Genomic DNA, 17,022 nt, shown 5'->3' on the forward strand with positions numbered 1-17,022 from the left:
AACCTGCTGAGAAACGCTATCTATTACCAGCCCAAGATATGACAACTGTGTGGTCGGGCCTTCCGTTTTTTCTCGCGCTATGGGCACCCCAAATCGTTCGCAAATTGCTTCAAAACAATGCATTGCCCGCCTGCAATCCTCCGAGGCAGGGCCGCCTGCAAAAAAGAAATCATCTAAATAATGGACAATATTTTGCGACTTCGCAACTTTTCTCGCGCAAAACTCTAAAAAAGTACTAAAACATTCAAAAGTGGAACAAGAAACTGCGCAGCCCATCGGCAAACAACGATCAAAATAGTAACGACCATCTATATACATCCCAAGCAACTCAAAATCTTTTGGGTGAACAGGCAAGAGCCTGAAAGCTGACTTAATGTCAGTCTTTCCCATAAGGGCACCCCGCCCCAATTGCGTCACAATATCTACCGCCGAATCAAAGGACGAATATGTTACTGTACACTGCCCCTCCGGTATGCCATCATTAACTGAATTTCCCCTGGGTGCCGATAAATGTTGAATCATACGGAACTCCCCTGGGGCCTTTTTGGGCACCAACCCCACTGGTGAACACCTCATATTCTCGAAGGGAGGAACAACAAAAGGCCCAACTATCCTACCTAAGTCTATTTCATCCCTCAATTTCTTTTTCAACGCATCCATGTGCTCGAATGCTGATTTCAGGTTTTTAACAACCAATGGGACCCTGTCCCCTTCAAAATGTAATGAAAAACCAAACTTAAAACCATTATACAAGCACTGAGCATGCTCCTGATTAGGATAAGTAGCTAACATGGGCACCAAACGTGCTAACTTAATAGGGGTCGGAGCAATAGACGACACCGCACTAGCCGTAGACCTATTTACTGCCAGCGGGACTGGAACCGGCCCGCCCTTGGCTACACTGCTTAGCCCCATGACCTGTCGCCTGGCAGCGGGAACACTTGTGCTCATAGATGCAAGCTTTGCCTCGCATGCACTTGCCTCTATTAAAGGCAAAGCACACGCCTCGGCTGGGTGTGCCATTGGCTCCGGGTCCCTTTCCTCCGAAGGGAAAAGATTTTTTCGCGCCGTACTCCCCTCTGTAGAACTGATGGCGAGGGGCATGGGGTAAATTGTGGCGCTGCCGCGGACCATTAGAGGCCACCAGCATCAACCACAACTCGGCGTCGACGCTCGCCCAGGATCGCCCGGGTAAACGCGCCTGCTTGCTCCTAAACTGAGTGTCATAGTCACGCCAGCCATAACCTGCAAACGCACGGGCTGCATGCCTTATCAAATCCATATATTTCATGAGCTCCCTGCTCCTTTCCATGTGCTTCTCAGCGTAAATTGAGGCAAATACTAGAAACACCGAAGTCCACTGCTCTACCGACATGATTTTCTTAGCCTTTGATTGAGGTTGAAGTTGCAAACCAAGGCCAGATCCCGATTGACACAAACTCAAAGTGGTGTCACCTACACTCAAGGCCCCAAACTCATCACGTGCATTATTATGCTTAAGGAGCACTCCCAAATCTATATATTCACTTGCCCAAATTTTTTCCTTCAGTGAGATAGCCACTTCCACACCTAGTGGGTCGCATGCGCTAATAAATGGTTCCGGTGCCCCCAACACGGCAGAAAGCCTAGGCGCCTGGGGCTCAGATCTCTCAACACCGACCTCCACTAGATCTAGGCCTAGATCTTCGGCTACCCCTGCCGACCGCGCCGGCACTGAAACTGCTGGCTGAGCCTGCCCCGAGCTACCGGTATCCGACTCCTGTGCTACTATCTCATGCCAAGCAATAGATCTGCCCACGGGCGCCTGGCCTTCCCGCCCCACTAGATCTAGATCTAGCTCTGCCATTTTATCACTAACTTTAGACCTAGGCCTACCACTTTTTTCATCAACATCGACAACTTGAGACTGAGAGGGATTTAACTCACCGCTCCTTCCTGGCCCGTTGTTGCCGCCTCCCAGCCCCAGATCCACACTTGCGGGGGTTGACGTCGCCCGTGGACCTCTCGGCCGACCCGGCCTCCTCTTCGGTGTGTCATCTCCCTTCCTCGCACCTGCGGTCGTTATTTTCTTGGCCTTAACCTTTGGCATGATCAACTCGCGAAACTAGAGTTAGACTCGAAGCTCCGTCACCCAGCCCAAGTCCAATGAATCCTGGATGCAATCACCTCCAAAGTTCAATCAAGCGAACCGCCAAGAAAAAATTCAATCCTGAAGTTGCAAACTGAATCTTTTAGGTCCACAAATCGGCACAGCTAACTTAGTCTTAGTTCTACGGCAACAATTCCTGAGGCTGAAGTCTGAAGACAGTAAAAAACTGAAATCAGCGTCTGTATAATCCAATAAAAGTATGAATCCTTTGTGTAGATATCCGGTATAGGTAGCTAGACAAATGTCGAAATATCCGCCACCTAGGCCTAGTGTCCAATTCTAGTTGCCAGTGCCGAAAGAAAATTTTCAAAAAATTTTGTAAGCACGCTTTACACATGCACCGTCATCTCTCTTCATTGAAAGCCAAAACGAAAATGAAGCATTCCCCGCACTTTTATCCGCGCATAGCTCAACCGCGGCAAATGTCTGGCATTGTGCCCAAATTCTTTGGCGCGGGCGCCAAAAAGCGCTGCCCCGCCCTTTACGGGTCGGGTCACGAGCCCTTTCTCGGGCAACCACGCCCCCTTTCAAAATCAAAACAAACTAAAATGTGTATTTTGCTAGCCCGCTAATAAATCATTTTAAATCGTCAAGCCGTCTTTAAAATCCATTATATACGCAATAATTTTCTGTACTTTCTATGTGGATTTGATTTGTCAAGTCCAGTGTATAATCCAATTCTCTTCCCACTTCTTATTTCTTTGATTTTCAGTGATGACCGTAGCTTAGATGTCTTCAAGAATCGTCTACTGTCGTCCATTCAGATGACCTCTGTATTGACCCCTGACCAGAGGCCAAACTGCTTGGTCATTGACGAGATCGATGGCGCACCCCAGGTATAATAAATATCAAATTTTTTTGTTTTAATAGTTTTGTCTATGTTTTCTTTAAAACATAGATATAGAGAGGACGAAACACCAGTTTGAAAAGTTGGAAGGTCTGTTCTTTGACTTTGATCATTATGCTTCATAAGGTAACACTTGGAAAGGCTATATTCGATTTGAGCTATCTGTAGTTAATGGTCACGTATTGAAAATAACTATTCCAAGTACCTTATCGATTGTTAATGACATTTGTGCTGTTCCACAATCCTTGGTAATACTGGCTTAGCTATTAACAGCACTGTCAAATAGAAAGATTTTATCCTATTTAAGTAGGATTTTAATGAGAATGTGACACTAAATAGGACTTTCCCCCAAGAAGTAGGATTTTCAAATCTTGTAAGAATTATGATTTTGGGTATGATTTTTTTTAAAAATAAAAATGGTTGTTTATGCTTGAAAATAGGATTAAAAGAATTTTTTTTTTCACAATCAAGGTTTGCATCATTGTATAGATATATGTAGTCCAGATTGGACCTTGATATATGGGAGCTCTTTTTTTTTTAAAGGTAACAGAAAGATCCTGACTCCCAATCCCTAACCCAGTACCAATCCACTCGTATCTTGATGAGTTTGGGAGACACGAGAATTGGCACAGGGTTAGACATTGGGAGTTGGGACCGAAAGAGAGCTTCTATACCTCTCGGTCCAATCTGGACAATAATTTTTTTTTTTTGCTTTTTCTATCACAAATTGTATCTACCAAAGCAAATATGGCAATAAAAACAATCCCTTTATTTAAATGTGATTTCAGGCTGCCATCAACTGTCTGCTGTCCGTCATTAAAGGAGGTAGTGAATCAAACAAAGCCGAAGAAGGAGGTGGAGGCAAGAAACGGAAGAAGGGCCAGGGACCTCTCAAACGACCCATCATCTGTATCTGTAATGATGTGTAAGTTTTTAAATGAATTTTGATCAGTCCACTCATTGGCTCAAGAAAATCACTTTTGTCTCGGTCAGTGACCAACTAACATTAAAGATCTCACAAAGGTTTATCAGTCTGTTTAAACAAACAGACTTTTGAAGTGTGACAAAAAGCGAACTAGAAAATATTTATCTCATTTTACATCAGAATTTTATGAAATTTCTATTGTCACACCTGTTTGTTTTCTCCATTTGTTGCTTGGTTGGATTTTGTCATCAAACACATGCGAAGTTAGCAACATAAAATAGCATTGACCTGTATTCTGATAACAGATTGTATTTTGCAAGAATAGTATGAGTTTTTATCTTCTCTTTAGAATTTGTGCATTTCTGCACTACTATTTTTATGAGTTATTCCAACCCTATTGTTTCTTTAGGTACGTCCCGGCCTTGAAGCAATTACGACAGGTAGCCTATGTCACTCACTTCCCTCCGACGGCTGCTGCAAGATTAGCTCAGAGAATGTATGCGGTATGTATGATTTTTTTTCTTATAAAACAGTACTCCTATGAAAGCTGGGAACCATTGAGAACAAATTTTAAGGATCTAGAAAATTCAGAAAATTATTTTATTAATGTTTTCAAGTACTTCCCTTTGATAATGCAGATCAATCATTGGTTGTTTTTAGTCCACTTTTTCTTCAGCCCTGTTTACAGCTCTGTGCTGTCCATCCTTAGTCCCATCTAGTAGTTGTAATGTAGGAAATGAATCCTCTAATGAAATAACTTCTATACTTGACTGCACAACACTTTAGTACTTGATTATACAACCATACAAACTTATTATTGTACCTTTACAGAACAAGTTAGGTTCTTTGAGAAGTAAAATATCTTGTCATGTTTTTTTAATGTACATAAGTTTGATTAAAAATTATTATTTTCTTCCTCTTGACAGATCTCTAAGCACAACCATCTTCAGACTGATCTAACATCTTTGATGGCTCTATGTGAGAAGGCTGATAATGATATCAGATCTTGTCTTAATACCCTACAAGTAATCAATATTCTGTTATTGAAATTATGGAAATGAGAGAAAAAAATAAATGTTATATCCTGTTAAATTTATTACTCCAAAAAGAAAGGAAATCAGTCATTTCTGAGCATTTATGTTTTTATGTTATAAAGAACATTTGAATATCCACAGGAAAATTTCCATTCCTATTATTCGTTTGGTATTTAAGCTACATGTATTAATTTTTTTAATATTAGATTCTGCAATTCCTGTAGGTCTGTTTATTGCCCATTCAGTTTATCTATAAGCAAAGGTGTAAAAATTGTCTTGGGGAGATAAATGTATTTGTTTTATTGCTCATTTGCCAATCAAGTTCATTGTTGCATGTCCATTTTATTGGGAACAATAACTAAGAACTTATCAGATTCACCCTTTCATATTCTCAATTCATCACAAATCTTTGTTTGTCAGGGCCCAAAGGTTTAGTAAACATAATACTGCTGAGGCAAGAAGATTATCAGTCTCTTTTTTTGCATAATCAATTACTAAATGTTTTGATAACTAGTTAATCTAATGAAGTAATGCCTTGTTGGAATCGTAGCTGTTTACGTTGAAAAGTGAAGGCACCAAACAAGTGACTTTTGGCCCATTGAATACAGTCAAAATATGGCAACCATGACGTCCACTCTCAGGATTATCTCGCTTTCTTGAGATAAACAGCTTTATTGCTAATAATAATCAGAGCAGAGCTGTATCAGTTTGCTTCTCAAAGGTGAACCACAGCTGTAAATTTTAGTTTAACTTAGAACACTTTTGTGAATGCACACCATCTCATTTTCTTTCTTTGCTCACAGTTTCTCCAGCAGCAGGGCAAGCCGGTAACTTTAGGGTTAGTCCATTCCCTGAATGTAGGCCAGAAAGACCAACATAAGAGCCTATACACTGTATGGCAACAACTCTTCCAGTTACCCAAACCAAAGAAGTAAGTCTGACCCTGTGAGATCCCATTAACTGTAAAATGTCTTTTATTAACCCAAACCAAATGATTAAGTTTGATCCTATAGAATTCTCAAAAATTCAATGTAAAATGTCTCAAAACGAAAGAGGCAAGTGAAATGTCAACCAACAATCGAAATTCACTTTTTAGATAGATAGATTTATTTGCATGTTTTGATCAGAGTTGCTAATTTTCCGGATTTTTCCGGAATTCCGGATTTTTTCCTTTGCTGAAAAATATTCCGGAAAAAAAAATCGATTGTCAAAGTGAAATCCGTAAAAATTTCCCCTCCAAATCTTGTTACGGAGTTCGCTACGGAGAGCGCAATTTCAATTTTGGATGGCCAATTTGCGCAGACGGAAAATTATTAGCGTTGTGCGCAGCATGAAGTTTAGCTTGTACTGTACTTGCACGGTACGCGCGAGCAATACATTGTAGCAGTTGCAAACGCCGCCCTATACCCTGCAGGGATACGGGTGTCAGCGCTATCCCAGTCGGGCGATCGCCCGGTAGAACCGCTCGAAGCACGGCCCGGTGTGGCTGCAATTGCCTGCTGCTGCGTGAGTGATTGGTTGTCTGCCGCGGGATTTCAGCTAATCGGCGTGGACTGGTGCGTATTCATCAATTCATATGTGTGAACTATCCATCATTTTGATAGAAATTGTGATTTATGGATTTTCAATAGTATAGGATTGTCTTGTTGATGAGTACAGTGAGTGAAAAAGGGCACCCCAGCTGCTACATACACCCGTCCCGAGGCCGAGTCGCACCCATTGGCCGCAGCATATTAACCCGCAGCAGGTTAACCCGTACCGTAATGAGTACGGGTTACATGATTTTTTTTTTTGAGCACCTTTCTTGCCTATGATATGAAGTTTATTATGTCATTAATTATTTGTTATGTACTACTGTAGATTAATGATTTCAGCCCTCTAAAGAATAAGAAAACGTTCCAGCTTCAGGGGGCTTCGCCCTTGACCCCGCCAGGGGCCCTGGGCAGGCCCCTGGACCCCCGGCCTGGGTTTTCAGGATTTTTTTGAGCTATCAGTTAGCATCTCTGATTGATGTTTTATTGTAATGATGTTTCTTGATAGGAGGAAATGTGTCATAGTTCTCCACCTTCAGTTTCAGGCTATTCAGCTTAGCCTTCTTATTGGGATAAAATTTGGATATGAGCTTTTGGCCCAGAATTGGTAGCTTTTTAAAAAAGAAAACAGCTGCAAATCATGCAAGTGAAAAAAATTAGGTGGACTAGGTATGGAAGTGTAAAATAAAAACAGGAAAGGGCCTAACACAGATCCCTGTGAAACACATTATATAAAATTGTCTTTTCCTTTATAAATATCTACAGGAAGCAATACACCAATCCACATGACCTGAAGCAAGGTCAAAGGTTAGGAGCCATCTCTGAATCGATGCAGGGGCTTGACAGTGATATGACGTCTCTGACGGCTCGCTTCCATCATATGCTGCACGTCATACAGGCATGTGGCGAACACGAGAAGCTTATGCAAGGTAATTTGATATTTTCAATGCATAAAAATTCTATCTCTGTTGAGCCCTTCCAAAATGTTCTTAAAATCTTTCTATGTGCTTTGAGCACTCTTACAGAGAGGATTTGGCGCTGTATGGTCACATGTATTATCTTGTAGTTTTTTTCACCATAATCTTGATTCTCACTTTGCCCATATATATTTATTTTATTCATCATCTCCACTCATTTGGAGTTTTCTGTCCAGTATTTTGATGCTGACCATGTTAGGGGAAAAAATGGCAATGTGAGCTATTTCAGTATAACCCAAATGATTCCAAGCTTATTTAGCAAGATTATTAGAGTTGATTTGATCAGTGACAGTTAAAATTATATTCTGCAACTTGGACTTTAAGTACGATTATCAGTTGCAATTTCTTATGAAATACCCCTACAAAATGCTGAATTCAATTTTGACAAATATTAACAAGCAGTTAAATGTAGAATGTCATATTTCAACTCTAACTGATAGAAATAGATGTGAAAAGATGATCTTTGAATAAAATAATTTTCAAGTCATAAAGTCATGTCTTTTGTGAATACCTTTATGAATGTGCCTAGGAGCCATCAACATATTTTTGGGTGTGTGTAACAAAAAAGACATAGTTATTAGCCACCTTTTCTTTTTTTCCTAGGTGTCTTTGAGAACTATCTTGAAGTCAAATTCAAGGATCCTCACATGGATGCTGTAAGTGGGAATATATTTCTTTTTGTGAAATTTGGATGATGGTGATACAAAAGTTGCATATGAATTTGTTGAACATTTCCATACAATAACACAGATTTGCATAAAACCACAATTAAATTTGGAAGGATTATTTTCGTTCACTTATGGGGTCATGAAGTTACGCTGGAGAAATAAAAAATGAATAAAAAAATATGATAAAAAGTAAAAATCATTTCATTGGCCGATACGCCTCACATGACATGGAACTTTTTTGGTGCATTGCACGGCAGTGCAAAAAGGTGTGCAACGAAAATTGACATTGCACGCTCAAACAGAACATTAGGTAGAAGTCCAACATAAATGTACTGTAACTTTTAAGAATTTGTTTCTGTTTTACTATTTTAGAAAACAAATAATGCAGTTGCTCTATCGAGTGTAAAAGTAAATGCGGAGTAAGCTCGGTTTCTTCAGATGGTGTACACTGGGCACTCGCCGCCTGCGGCTCGTGCACAGTGCGGCACCTATCTAAAGAAACCTCGCATGCTCTGCATTTCCACTAATGCACTCGGCTGCATGCATTTTTGTATAATGTCCCTCACTCAATATTTCTTTTGTTATTTTATTGTTTAAATTATACAATATTTCATTTTTTACAGATTTGACAATAAGGACCAACTTGACTGAACCATACAGTATTAAACAATGCTAATGGCACATGTTCAGGGAGGAATTAATTGTTGTTTCACACGACAACGGGAGAAAATAGGAATATTTCATTTTTCACATAATAAAATACAAAAGAAATAGTGAGTGATGTCATCAGTCTCCTCATTTGCATACCGACAAGGATGTGAATATAACCATTTGTGAAATTAAGCAAAACTTTGAAATGTCATAACTTTCTTATTTTACATTCGATTTTGATGAAATTTTCCGTGTTATGCTTGTTGGATTTTTCTCCTAACCCTAATATTCAAATCAACTTTTTGTTGGTGTGGACTTGTCCTTAAAGTATAAGAATACCATAGCCATTCTTTAATCACAAATCTTTCTTTCGTCTCAGATCAACATGGCATCTGATTGGTTAACATTTTCCGACATTGTCCAGACGAGGATAGCAAAGACTCAGAACTATATATTTGGTCGATTCCTGCCCTACGTGCCTCTCACATTCCATATGTTGTTTGCTTGCGTTGCCTACACCAAGATACGCTATCCAAACTCGGTCTTTGAGGTAGGGAAACATGTGGAATTATTGAAATATATTTATATTGTGGTAATTTATTCATGTTTATGTTTACAATGGTCTTTCTGAACTCTTTGATTTCATGTTACATACTGAACATCATGCAATGCAAGAGTGGTCATCACTTTGACTCTTTGATTACTGTAGGTGATGCTAGATTGATTCTTTGAATGCATGTTGACTTTTGGACATCAATGTGACACTTTAAGTTCTTGTTGACTCACTCGAGGACATGAGTATGACTTTTGAATGCATGTTTATAAGTGGACATCATATTTTGATTACATGTTGACAAGTAGATACCAGTGCTGTAGGACTAGAGTCTGGACTTTGACCACACGACAGGACTTGAGTCCTAAAATGCTGGATGATAATGAGATTAATATTCTTAGTATTCATTTATACAATATTGTTTCAATACCTCCATACAGATTACCGCCCACGGACTCTGTAGTCCTATCACCTACACCGCCCTCTGGCGGTCTGAGTCCGAGATCGGGTCTTGCAAATTGGCACTTGAGTCCAGACTCGAGTCCTAAAACACTGGTGGATATCAGTGTGATTTTAGATTAAAACTACTGAAATTCAGTGTGACTCTTGTATGTTCATGTGTTATCTATGAATCTAACTTGGAGTTTAGGCTCCCCTTTTGCATGGAAAGCTTCACTTAAACTTAAAATCTAGCAACTCTTACAATCCTGCTGTTGTGTGCTTTCTACCATAGATCAAGACAAAGACGGAGCTGATACAGAATCTTATTGAGACAATGCGATCTGAGATCTGTCCTAGCATCAGACGAGGAATCAACCTGAAGCTGGCCGTCACTGAGCTTCTACCGCCTCTTCTTATCATCCTACAACCTGCCTTCAGACCGGTCAGTATCAGGGGATTCTCGGGGACAATTTCCAGTGCTGTTCTCAGATGGAGTATCTGTACATTGAACCTAACTTAAAACCCAAACCAAACCCTATTCCTGACATTCTGAACCAAAACCCTTGCTTTTATCTATAATTGACAGAAGCATGCCAAAAGCAGAGCTGCCAATTAGTAGGATTCTATCCTATTTAGTAGGATTTTTAAGGGGAAGGTGACGCTAAATAGGATTTCCCCCCTAGAAATAAGATTTTTGAAAATAAAGAGCAATGGTTTTCAGTATGCTTTTCAAAGTTTTAAAGAAAAATAGAACTTATAATAATAATATGATATAGGATATTTATATTGCGCACATATCCACCTTGTTAGGTGCTCAAGGCGCTCCTATATTACCCAGCTAAGCTAGGCGTTTATAGCGCACACAGCTTTTTAAGGAATTACTTTCTACCAGTTCTGTGGTAATAACAAATAAGCAGCCAATCCAAATAAAGGTTTTCATAGTAGTCTACGAAATTGAAAAGTTACCAAATAGTTGGTGTTTTATGAAACCGGGCCAGAAGATTCATTAACATATATCCCCCTCTTCTCTCCATTCTCTTGTAGATCAATACCCAGCTGTTCAGTGCAGCTGAGAAGAAGCAACTAAGAGAGCTAGTGGATACCATGATAGCATACAACCTGACATATAGACAGGAGAGAAGTATAGAAGGCACCTACAACTATAACCTAGATCCGTAAGTATACTCAGGTCATTGATTGTGTGCAGGAATGCTGTACGGTTGAGCATGGCAAATCGAATATGTTGAAACAGATCATATTGGTTAACCGTTAAGAAATAGACAGTCATTGACTGACATGAGAGAGGGAGTAGTGAAAGAAAATTATTCGCAATTAAAATGCACATTTCAATTGTAAATTTGCTAGAGATAGATCAATTTCACATCTAGCAAATCAACTTACTTTTTCTGTTGTAAGTGGCAAACCAGCGATCTCCTGCAAATTGTATTTTATACTTGCAGAACCTGTGATTGATTTTAGGATAAAAAATTGACTTGCAAATGATTGCAAGTGTATTTTGCTCCTAAAGAATGTGAAGATCTGAATATCATTGATTTAGCCTTAGGGTAAATTTGTGACATTTGCATACTTGCCAACCATTCCAATTTTGGCGGAATCATCCCGATTTTTTATTGCCAATTCCGCATTATGAATATCAACTCCAGAATTCCGATTTTCATTAATTTTTACATTGATAATATTGAAAAAATGGCTGGAGCGAAGGTTAGATCAATCTGAAGCTTGCGGACACCTGAATATCGCGATATCCCAAATAGCATTATTTTTCCACTAACTGAACACACTCTTGTACGTAGTTTTTCACTTTGCCTATCTCACATGGCGTGCACATTGCAGAAGCGCGTGCAAACACAGCTAGAGCGACAACACATGCAAATACAATGCATGCTGCGACGTCGCGAGCGCGAGTATACCTCGCTGCTAACCCAGGGAGCTTCGGCCCGTGCCGGGTTACCGATGGGCCGGAGCTCCGTGGGTTACCGCGCTGCAAGTGCGTACGTGTGGAAACGTAAGATCCAGCTCAACGATCGTCAGATTAATGGCCAAAGGATATAGTTTTCTGTGAAATTTTGAAGCCAAAATTACAAATTTAGTGTGTGGAAACTGGATACCGTCGCCAATGCGTCGTTTGGATTGTGAATGTGAGTTGTGACTGTGATTCCGATCGTTATACAGACAGTGCATGGGTGCACTGGGCAGTGACTGAGTACGGTACCTAGCCCAGTCGCGGCCCGCCCGCTTCGCGGGTCGGAGCTCCCAGGGTTAGTGAGTACCGTACCGGTGCATTTGCAATTGCACAAGTTCATGTGTAAGTTACATATGCATTTAGACTGTTAGTCTGTTTTCGTGAAATAAAGCCAAAATTATTTAGAAATACAAGGAGTATTCTGAGAAATATCCAGTTATTATTGTAATGGAAATACATGTTTTTGAAGTAAAAAAATATGGTACAATTTCATGAAATGAATCCTGTTGATTTTCCTGTTTCATATTTCATTACTTTGGGACAAAATTAAGATATTTTTCTTCTTTGTGGATAGGTAAAAGGCACTTCAAAAGTGAAGGAAAGCCCCCCATTTCATGTTTTAAAATTCCAAAAATTTCTAACCGTGGCAGGGGGGTACCCCACACCCTTCCTGCGCAAAATGTCACACGCTCGTTACTCTGCGTGAAAAATGGATTCCTCTTTTTTTTCGTCTAGAGTTCGCAAGTATGCATTTTGTGACGTCAATGTATGTAAGGTCAAAGTAGGCAAAGTCTGCCAACTTATTCTCATTTGTTTCACAAAGACTTAATGTAGGTGAATAAAAGAGAACAGTTTGTATTCTTGAAGGTTTTGAACCTCTTTTGTCTTTTATAGCTATTGATACAAAACAAATAAGGAAAACCCCCTACCTATTCTCTGTCTTACAATATAAAGTTTCAGAACGTTGGCATCGAGATTTGGCAATTTATTTGAATTGAAATTTGATTGCTGATGCATGCTTAGCAGTTAATGATATATATGTACATGTATATATTCTTTAAATGTTGTTGGCATGTTTTATTCTTTATCATCAGGAATCTGGAGGTAGTGTTAAGGTTTTCAGACTCTCCTCCTGTTCGTCAGATCACATATGCAGCCAAGCAGCTCATAGCGAGAGAGGTAAGAACTGGGATCTAGACTATTACATTGGAGTTTGTCTTGGCTTTGTATCAAAATATTTTTCCCCTTGGTTTTTTTGTATGAGCAATTTGTTTGAAAATGAAATTTAGCAGAGCTTTGATCAATTTAGTACATCAGCACTTAATACATATATTGTGCAGTCTGTACAAAATTCTTTTGCTTCTTTGTAATCTGAAAACAGGAAATAACACCTTAGTTCTTCTCCCAGGCTTGAAAATAGAGTAGTAAATTATTTAGCCGAGCTTGTTTTCACTTCAATTAGACTGGTATTGTCATGGTCCACCATCCATTTATTAATCACTCATCATGTTTGTTAAGCTTTGCACAACAATAAATCATATTCTGTCATGTTCTTTTCATTTATAGATTGATTTGGAGAAGATGAGAAGGGCAGCAGCAGTGAACGCTGAGAAATCAGAAAAGTATGTATGCCTTTATGCCTTCTTGTAATAATATTAAAAACCTTACATCATCACAAGTCAAGAACATTGAAATCCAGGTTGTATGTCTATTCCATTATTGAATTCTTGTAATAAAACTGCATCTTGCATGATTTATTATTTCATTTCAGACAAATTTACCACATTCTTTGGCCTGGCTATTGACTATTGATGCAGAGCTCAATAAAGCATATGCATGAGAATAAAGAGTAACAATTTTGTACATATGTGCTTAATTTGCATTCTTTCAGTACCTTTTGTTTGTTGTAGAAATTTTCATTTATTTCTATGTAGATCAGAATTAAAAAAATAGAATGCAGAAAAAAGTATCGCTATCGTTAATTTAAAGAATTTAAGCTGATCAAATGAAAAGGCGGTAGATGATTCATCAGCCAGGAATGATTAAGTGAGATATACTTTTTGTTCCTTGTATACACAGGCCATCTTCAACTAAACCTGACCTTACAGCACAGACTAAGAAAGCAACTGTTGAATCATCAGTACCACGTCACAAACAGACACTTCAGCCTAAGAAGGTAGCTACAGAGGAAGAAGATGAAAAGGTAAAATTTTATTCATTTTTTTTTCAAATTTTTAATTCAAGTCATATTTCTTATAGAAAAGCTGTTTTGCTTTCATTGTGTTGTATGAAATAGGTTTTTATGATTTACTTACGTTTGTAAGTTGTGTATTGATCATGAAAAATAAGATTTTATGTAATCTACACATATGTAAGATTTAATACAGAAATGGAATTGAATATTGAAACAACATTTGACTTTACTTACCACAGGCAAGACAGATATTGTGAGCCTTTTGTTAATAGTCAATTGTAGATCCCTCTTAATACAAATGGTGATCTAGTGATTTAAGCATTTGTATTATTTTCCTTATCAATTTCATCTGTGACAAATTTTGCTTCCAACTTTATCCAGTATGGAATGGAAATATAGAACATATTTTATTTCATTGTAATAAATTGTCATCTCTTTACTTTCAATTTTATTGCACCCTCATTGAAAAAATGATATTCACTTTTTATTTCAAAATGTATATTTTCAGCACTTAAACTGCGGGATTCAAATAATTTCAAGGGTGAATGAATTTGCAACAGACCCTCCATGGAAGTATGATAAAATAAACCTTGGTAGACTTATTCAGTACAACAGGACTAATGATTATGTTTATTATGCTATTACCATTAGTGATATGGCCAATTTATAGATTGAGGTTTATGTTTTCTCTTCAATTCTAGCCATTGAGAGATTTCTTTGGAAGGATAATTGAGAAGAAACCAGAACCAAACAAGACAGAAAGTAAGTTCTTCCTCGGAGTAAAAATAGGTCTTTTTACTGGTAGAGAGGTACATTTTCTTTTTTTTATTTACAGTCATGGAAAATTAGCAAAATATTCCTTGGAAATGTTCATCTCCTTTCTAATTCATTTTGTTGTTCTGTTTCTGTATGTGAGCAGTTTGTCTTCAGTCATTCAAGTTTTAGTTGGTAATGCTATGAAAATTAATTATTAGCATTTAGATGCTTGAATTTGCATTATTTGAATAAAACTGGATATTGTCTTAAGCTTTGATTAATGTTATGTCCATCTTTATTTTTTTTTAAATTAAACTATGTGTAAAACACAGGAAGAGAATTGTTGCCAAATTATTAAGAGTAATAATGTATTAATGGGGGAATGTTTCTCATATAAAAAAAAATTCAAATCAATATAATTCAATTGGATACAATTCAATTAATCTTCCGTAACGATATAGAGTTAAAAAAATCTTGGAGTTCTTCCAAATAAGGTCTTAATCTGCAAATTCCTTTTCTTTTCTCATCCAGTCGCAAGTAACGGTGACAAGGCTGAACCAGCCAAACCAGTAAAGAAGAAAACCAGGAAGCAATTGTGGTACAGCTTCAATACAGGTTATTCCAATGCAGTCCGAAAGACCATAAAAATACAAGAACTCTTATGAGACTCGTGTATGCTTGAGATATGATTATGACGATGATGAAGATTATGACATTGAATGATGGAAAAGCAATGCTGGTCAAAAAGAAATCCAAGATATCGTTTTGGTAAAGCTATGATGCTAGTTGCTCCAGTGCTGTTCGGAGTCCTTCAAAGTTCAAGAACTCTATAGACACAAGTATGATGATGATGTCGATAATGGTGATGATGAAGGCGATGGTCAAAAAAGAAATCCAGGACATAGTTGTGGTATAGCTTTTACACTAGCTTTTCAAGTGCTGTTCAGACACCATTGTGATGATGATGATAGCAATGATGGAGATGAGTTAATGATTGATGAACAAGCAGTAACGGTTAAGGAGAATGTTAAAAAAAATGATGGCACAGTTACACATGCTCCTCCTAATTTATCCAAATGATCATCAACATTCAAGAACTGTTGAGAATCTCCATGTGTTTGAGACAAGATTATGATGGTGAGAAAATGAAGGGGAAATCCAAGCAACATTTTTGTAATAGATCTTACAATGACAGCTCCATTGCTGTTTGGAAAATTAACAAAATTTAGGAACTCTCGTGTATGATAATGATGAAATCCACAAACTAGCATCTTTTTCTAACATAAGTTATGAATTATGACATTTTTATGTTCTCTATCCCCTATCTTTTGTCAATATTCCTCATGAGGAATAAAGAAGTGTAAGAAAAATCACTGGTACAATTGTAGCACATTACTTGGGTATAATGAAAAGAGAACCCACGTGAATGAAAGGAGTGTCAAATTGAAAGAAATTTCTCGCCCCCCAAAATGAAATTATGAATGATCATTTATGAATTATGGAGTTTGGAGAGACAGAAATGCAATAATCCTGTATTATTCCACCACCAGCAGTACTGTTGATTTTCCATTCATTTCATCTTCAAAGTACTCCTTGAAATGTGCTAATTGGGCATTGCAATGCAGGAATGCGACTTCTTAGAAAAAAAAGTGTAAATTCAGAACATTTCAACTTATTTTAGGCCATAAAAAACACCTTTCTCACGTCATTCTAGATGATTTTCACATCTTTTTCCTTTATTCAAGGAAAAGGGGTGTCGTGTTGTTTGATACGGAACAGCAAATTTAATGGGAATTTCAACATTACATCATTATTCTTTTGTAAGTGGTAGAAACCCGTTTATGAAAAAACTGTATTTAATCATGATAAATTGAATAATTCATAGAAATGGAGTTGCTTTGCATTTCTGTGTGAGGGGCTGGGTGGAGAAATGTGTATGATGGGGGACCTAAAGCTACACACTTTGTTTACAAGTGATAAATGTAGAAGGGGTCCGAAAGCTATGCACTCATTTTATCATGCAAATAAATAGTATTCAATGTGCCTCAATTTCTGAAATATGTTCCTATTATTATAAGAAACTATGATAGTAAAGGGAAAATAACCCCAATTCCAAATAGTTACTGGTTTTCTCTGCATTAAGTGATTTATTGCAGCCTCTATAGAAAAATTGAATAGGAATCGTTCATCACACTGCCTACACAGTTCCACACAGAAAGTGTGCATTTTGCCATTGAAATTGCATGCGCAGTGAGTGGTGCGTAGCTTTAGGACCCCCCTCCTTATGGTCTCTCCCATTTGATCTAACAAC

At 38.1% G+C, this 17,022-nt stretch overlaps 1 protein-coding gene across 1 annotated transcript in view; it reads left to right on the forward strand.

Moving 5' to 3' along the window:
- LOC121422350 (chromosome transmission fidelity protein 18 homolog) overlaps positions 1-15,739 on the forward strand; it is a 34,509-nt gene extending 18,770 nt beyond the window's left edge. The window contains exons 9-23 of the mRNA XM_041617338.1: positions 2,862-2,985; positions 3,785-3,921; positions 4,331-4,424; positions 4,848-4,946; positions 5,759-5,886; positions 7,253-7,416; positions 8,068-8,120; positions 9,163-9,333; positions 10,070-10,219; positions 10,822-10,952; positions 12,856-12,940; positions 13,328-13,383; positions 13,841-13,964; positions 14,657-14,717; positions 15,243-15,739. Of these exons, the coding sequence (XP_041473272.1) occupies positions 2,862-2,985; positions 3,785-3,921; positions 4,331-4,424; positions 4,848-4,946; positions 5,759-5,886; positions 7,253-7,416; positions 8,068-8,120; positions 9,163-9,333; positions 10,070-10,219; positions 10,822-10,952; positions 12,856-12,940; positions 13,328-13,383; positions 13,841-13,964; positions 14,657-14,717; positions 15,243-15,376 (1,711 nt within the window). The 3' untranslated portion in view covers positions 15,377-15,739. The remainder of the gene's footprint in view (positions 1-2,861; positions 2,986-3,784; positions 3,922-4,330; positions 4,425-4,847; positions 4,947-5,758; positions 5,887-7,252; positions 7,417-8,067; positions 8,121-9,162; positions 9,334-10,069; positions 10,220-10,821; positions 10,953-12,855; positions 12,941-13,327; positions 13,384-13,840; positions 13,965-14,656; positions 14,718-15,242) is intronic.
- Positions 15,740-17,022: the final 1,283 nt, after the last annotated feature.

The sequence above is a fragment of the Lytechinus variegatus genome, chromosome 10 (genome assembly GCF_018143015.1).
Source record: "Lytechinus variegatus isolate NC3 chromosome 10, Lvar_3.0, whole genome shotgun sequence".
NCBI lineage: Eukaryota > Metazoa > Echinodermata > Echinoidea > Temnopleuroida > Toxopneustidae > Lytechinus > Lytechinus variegatus.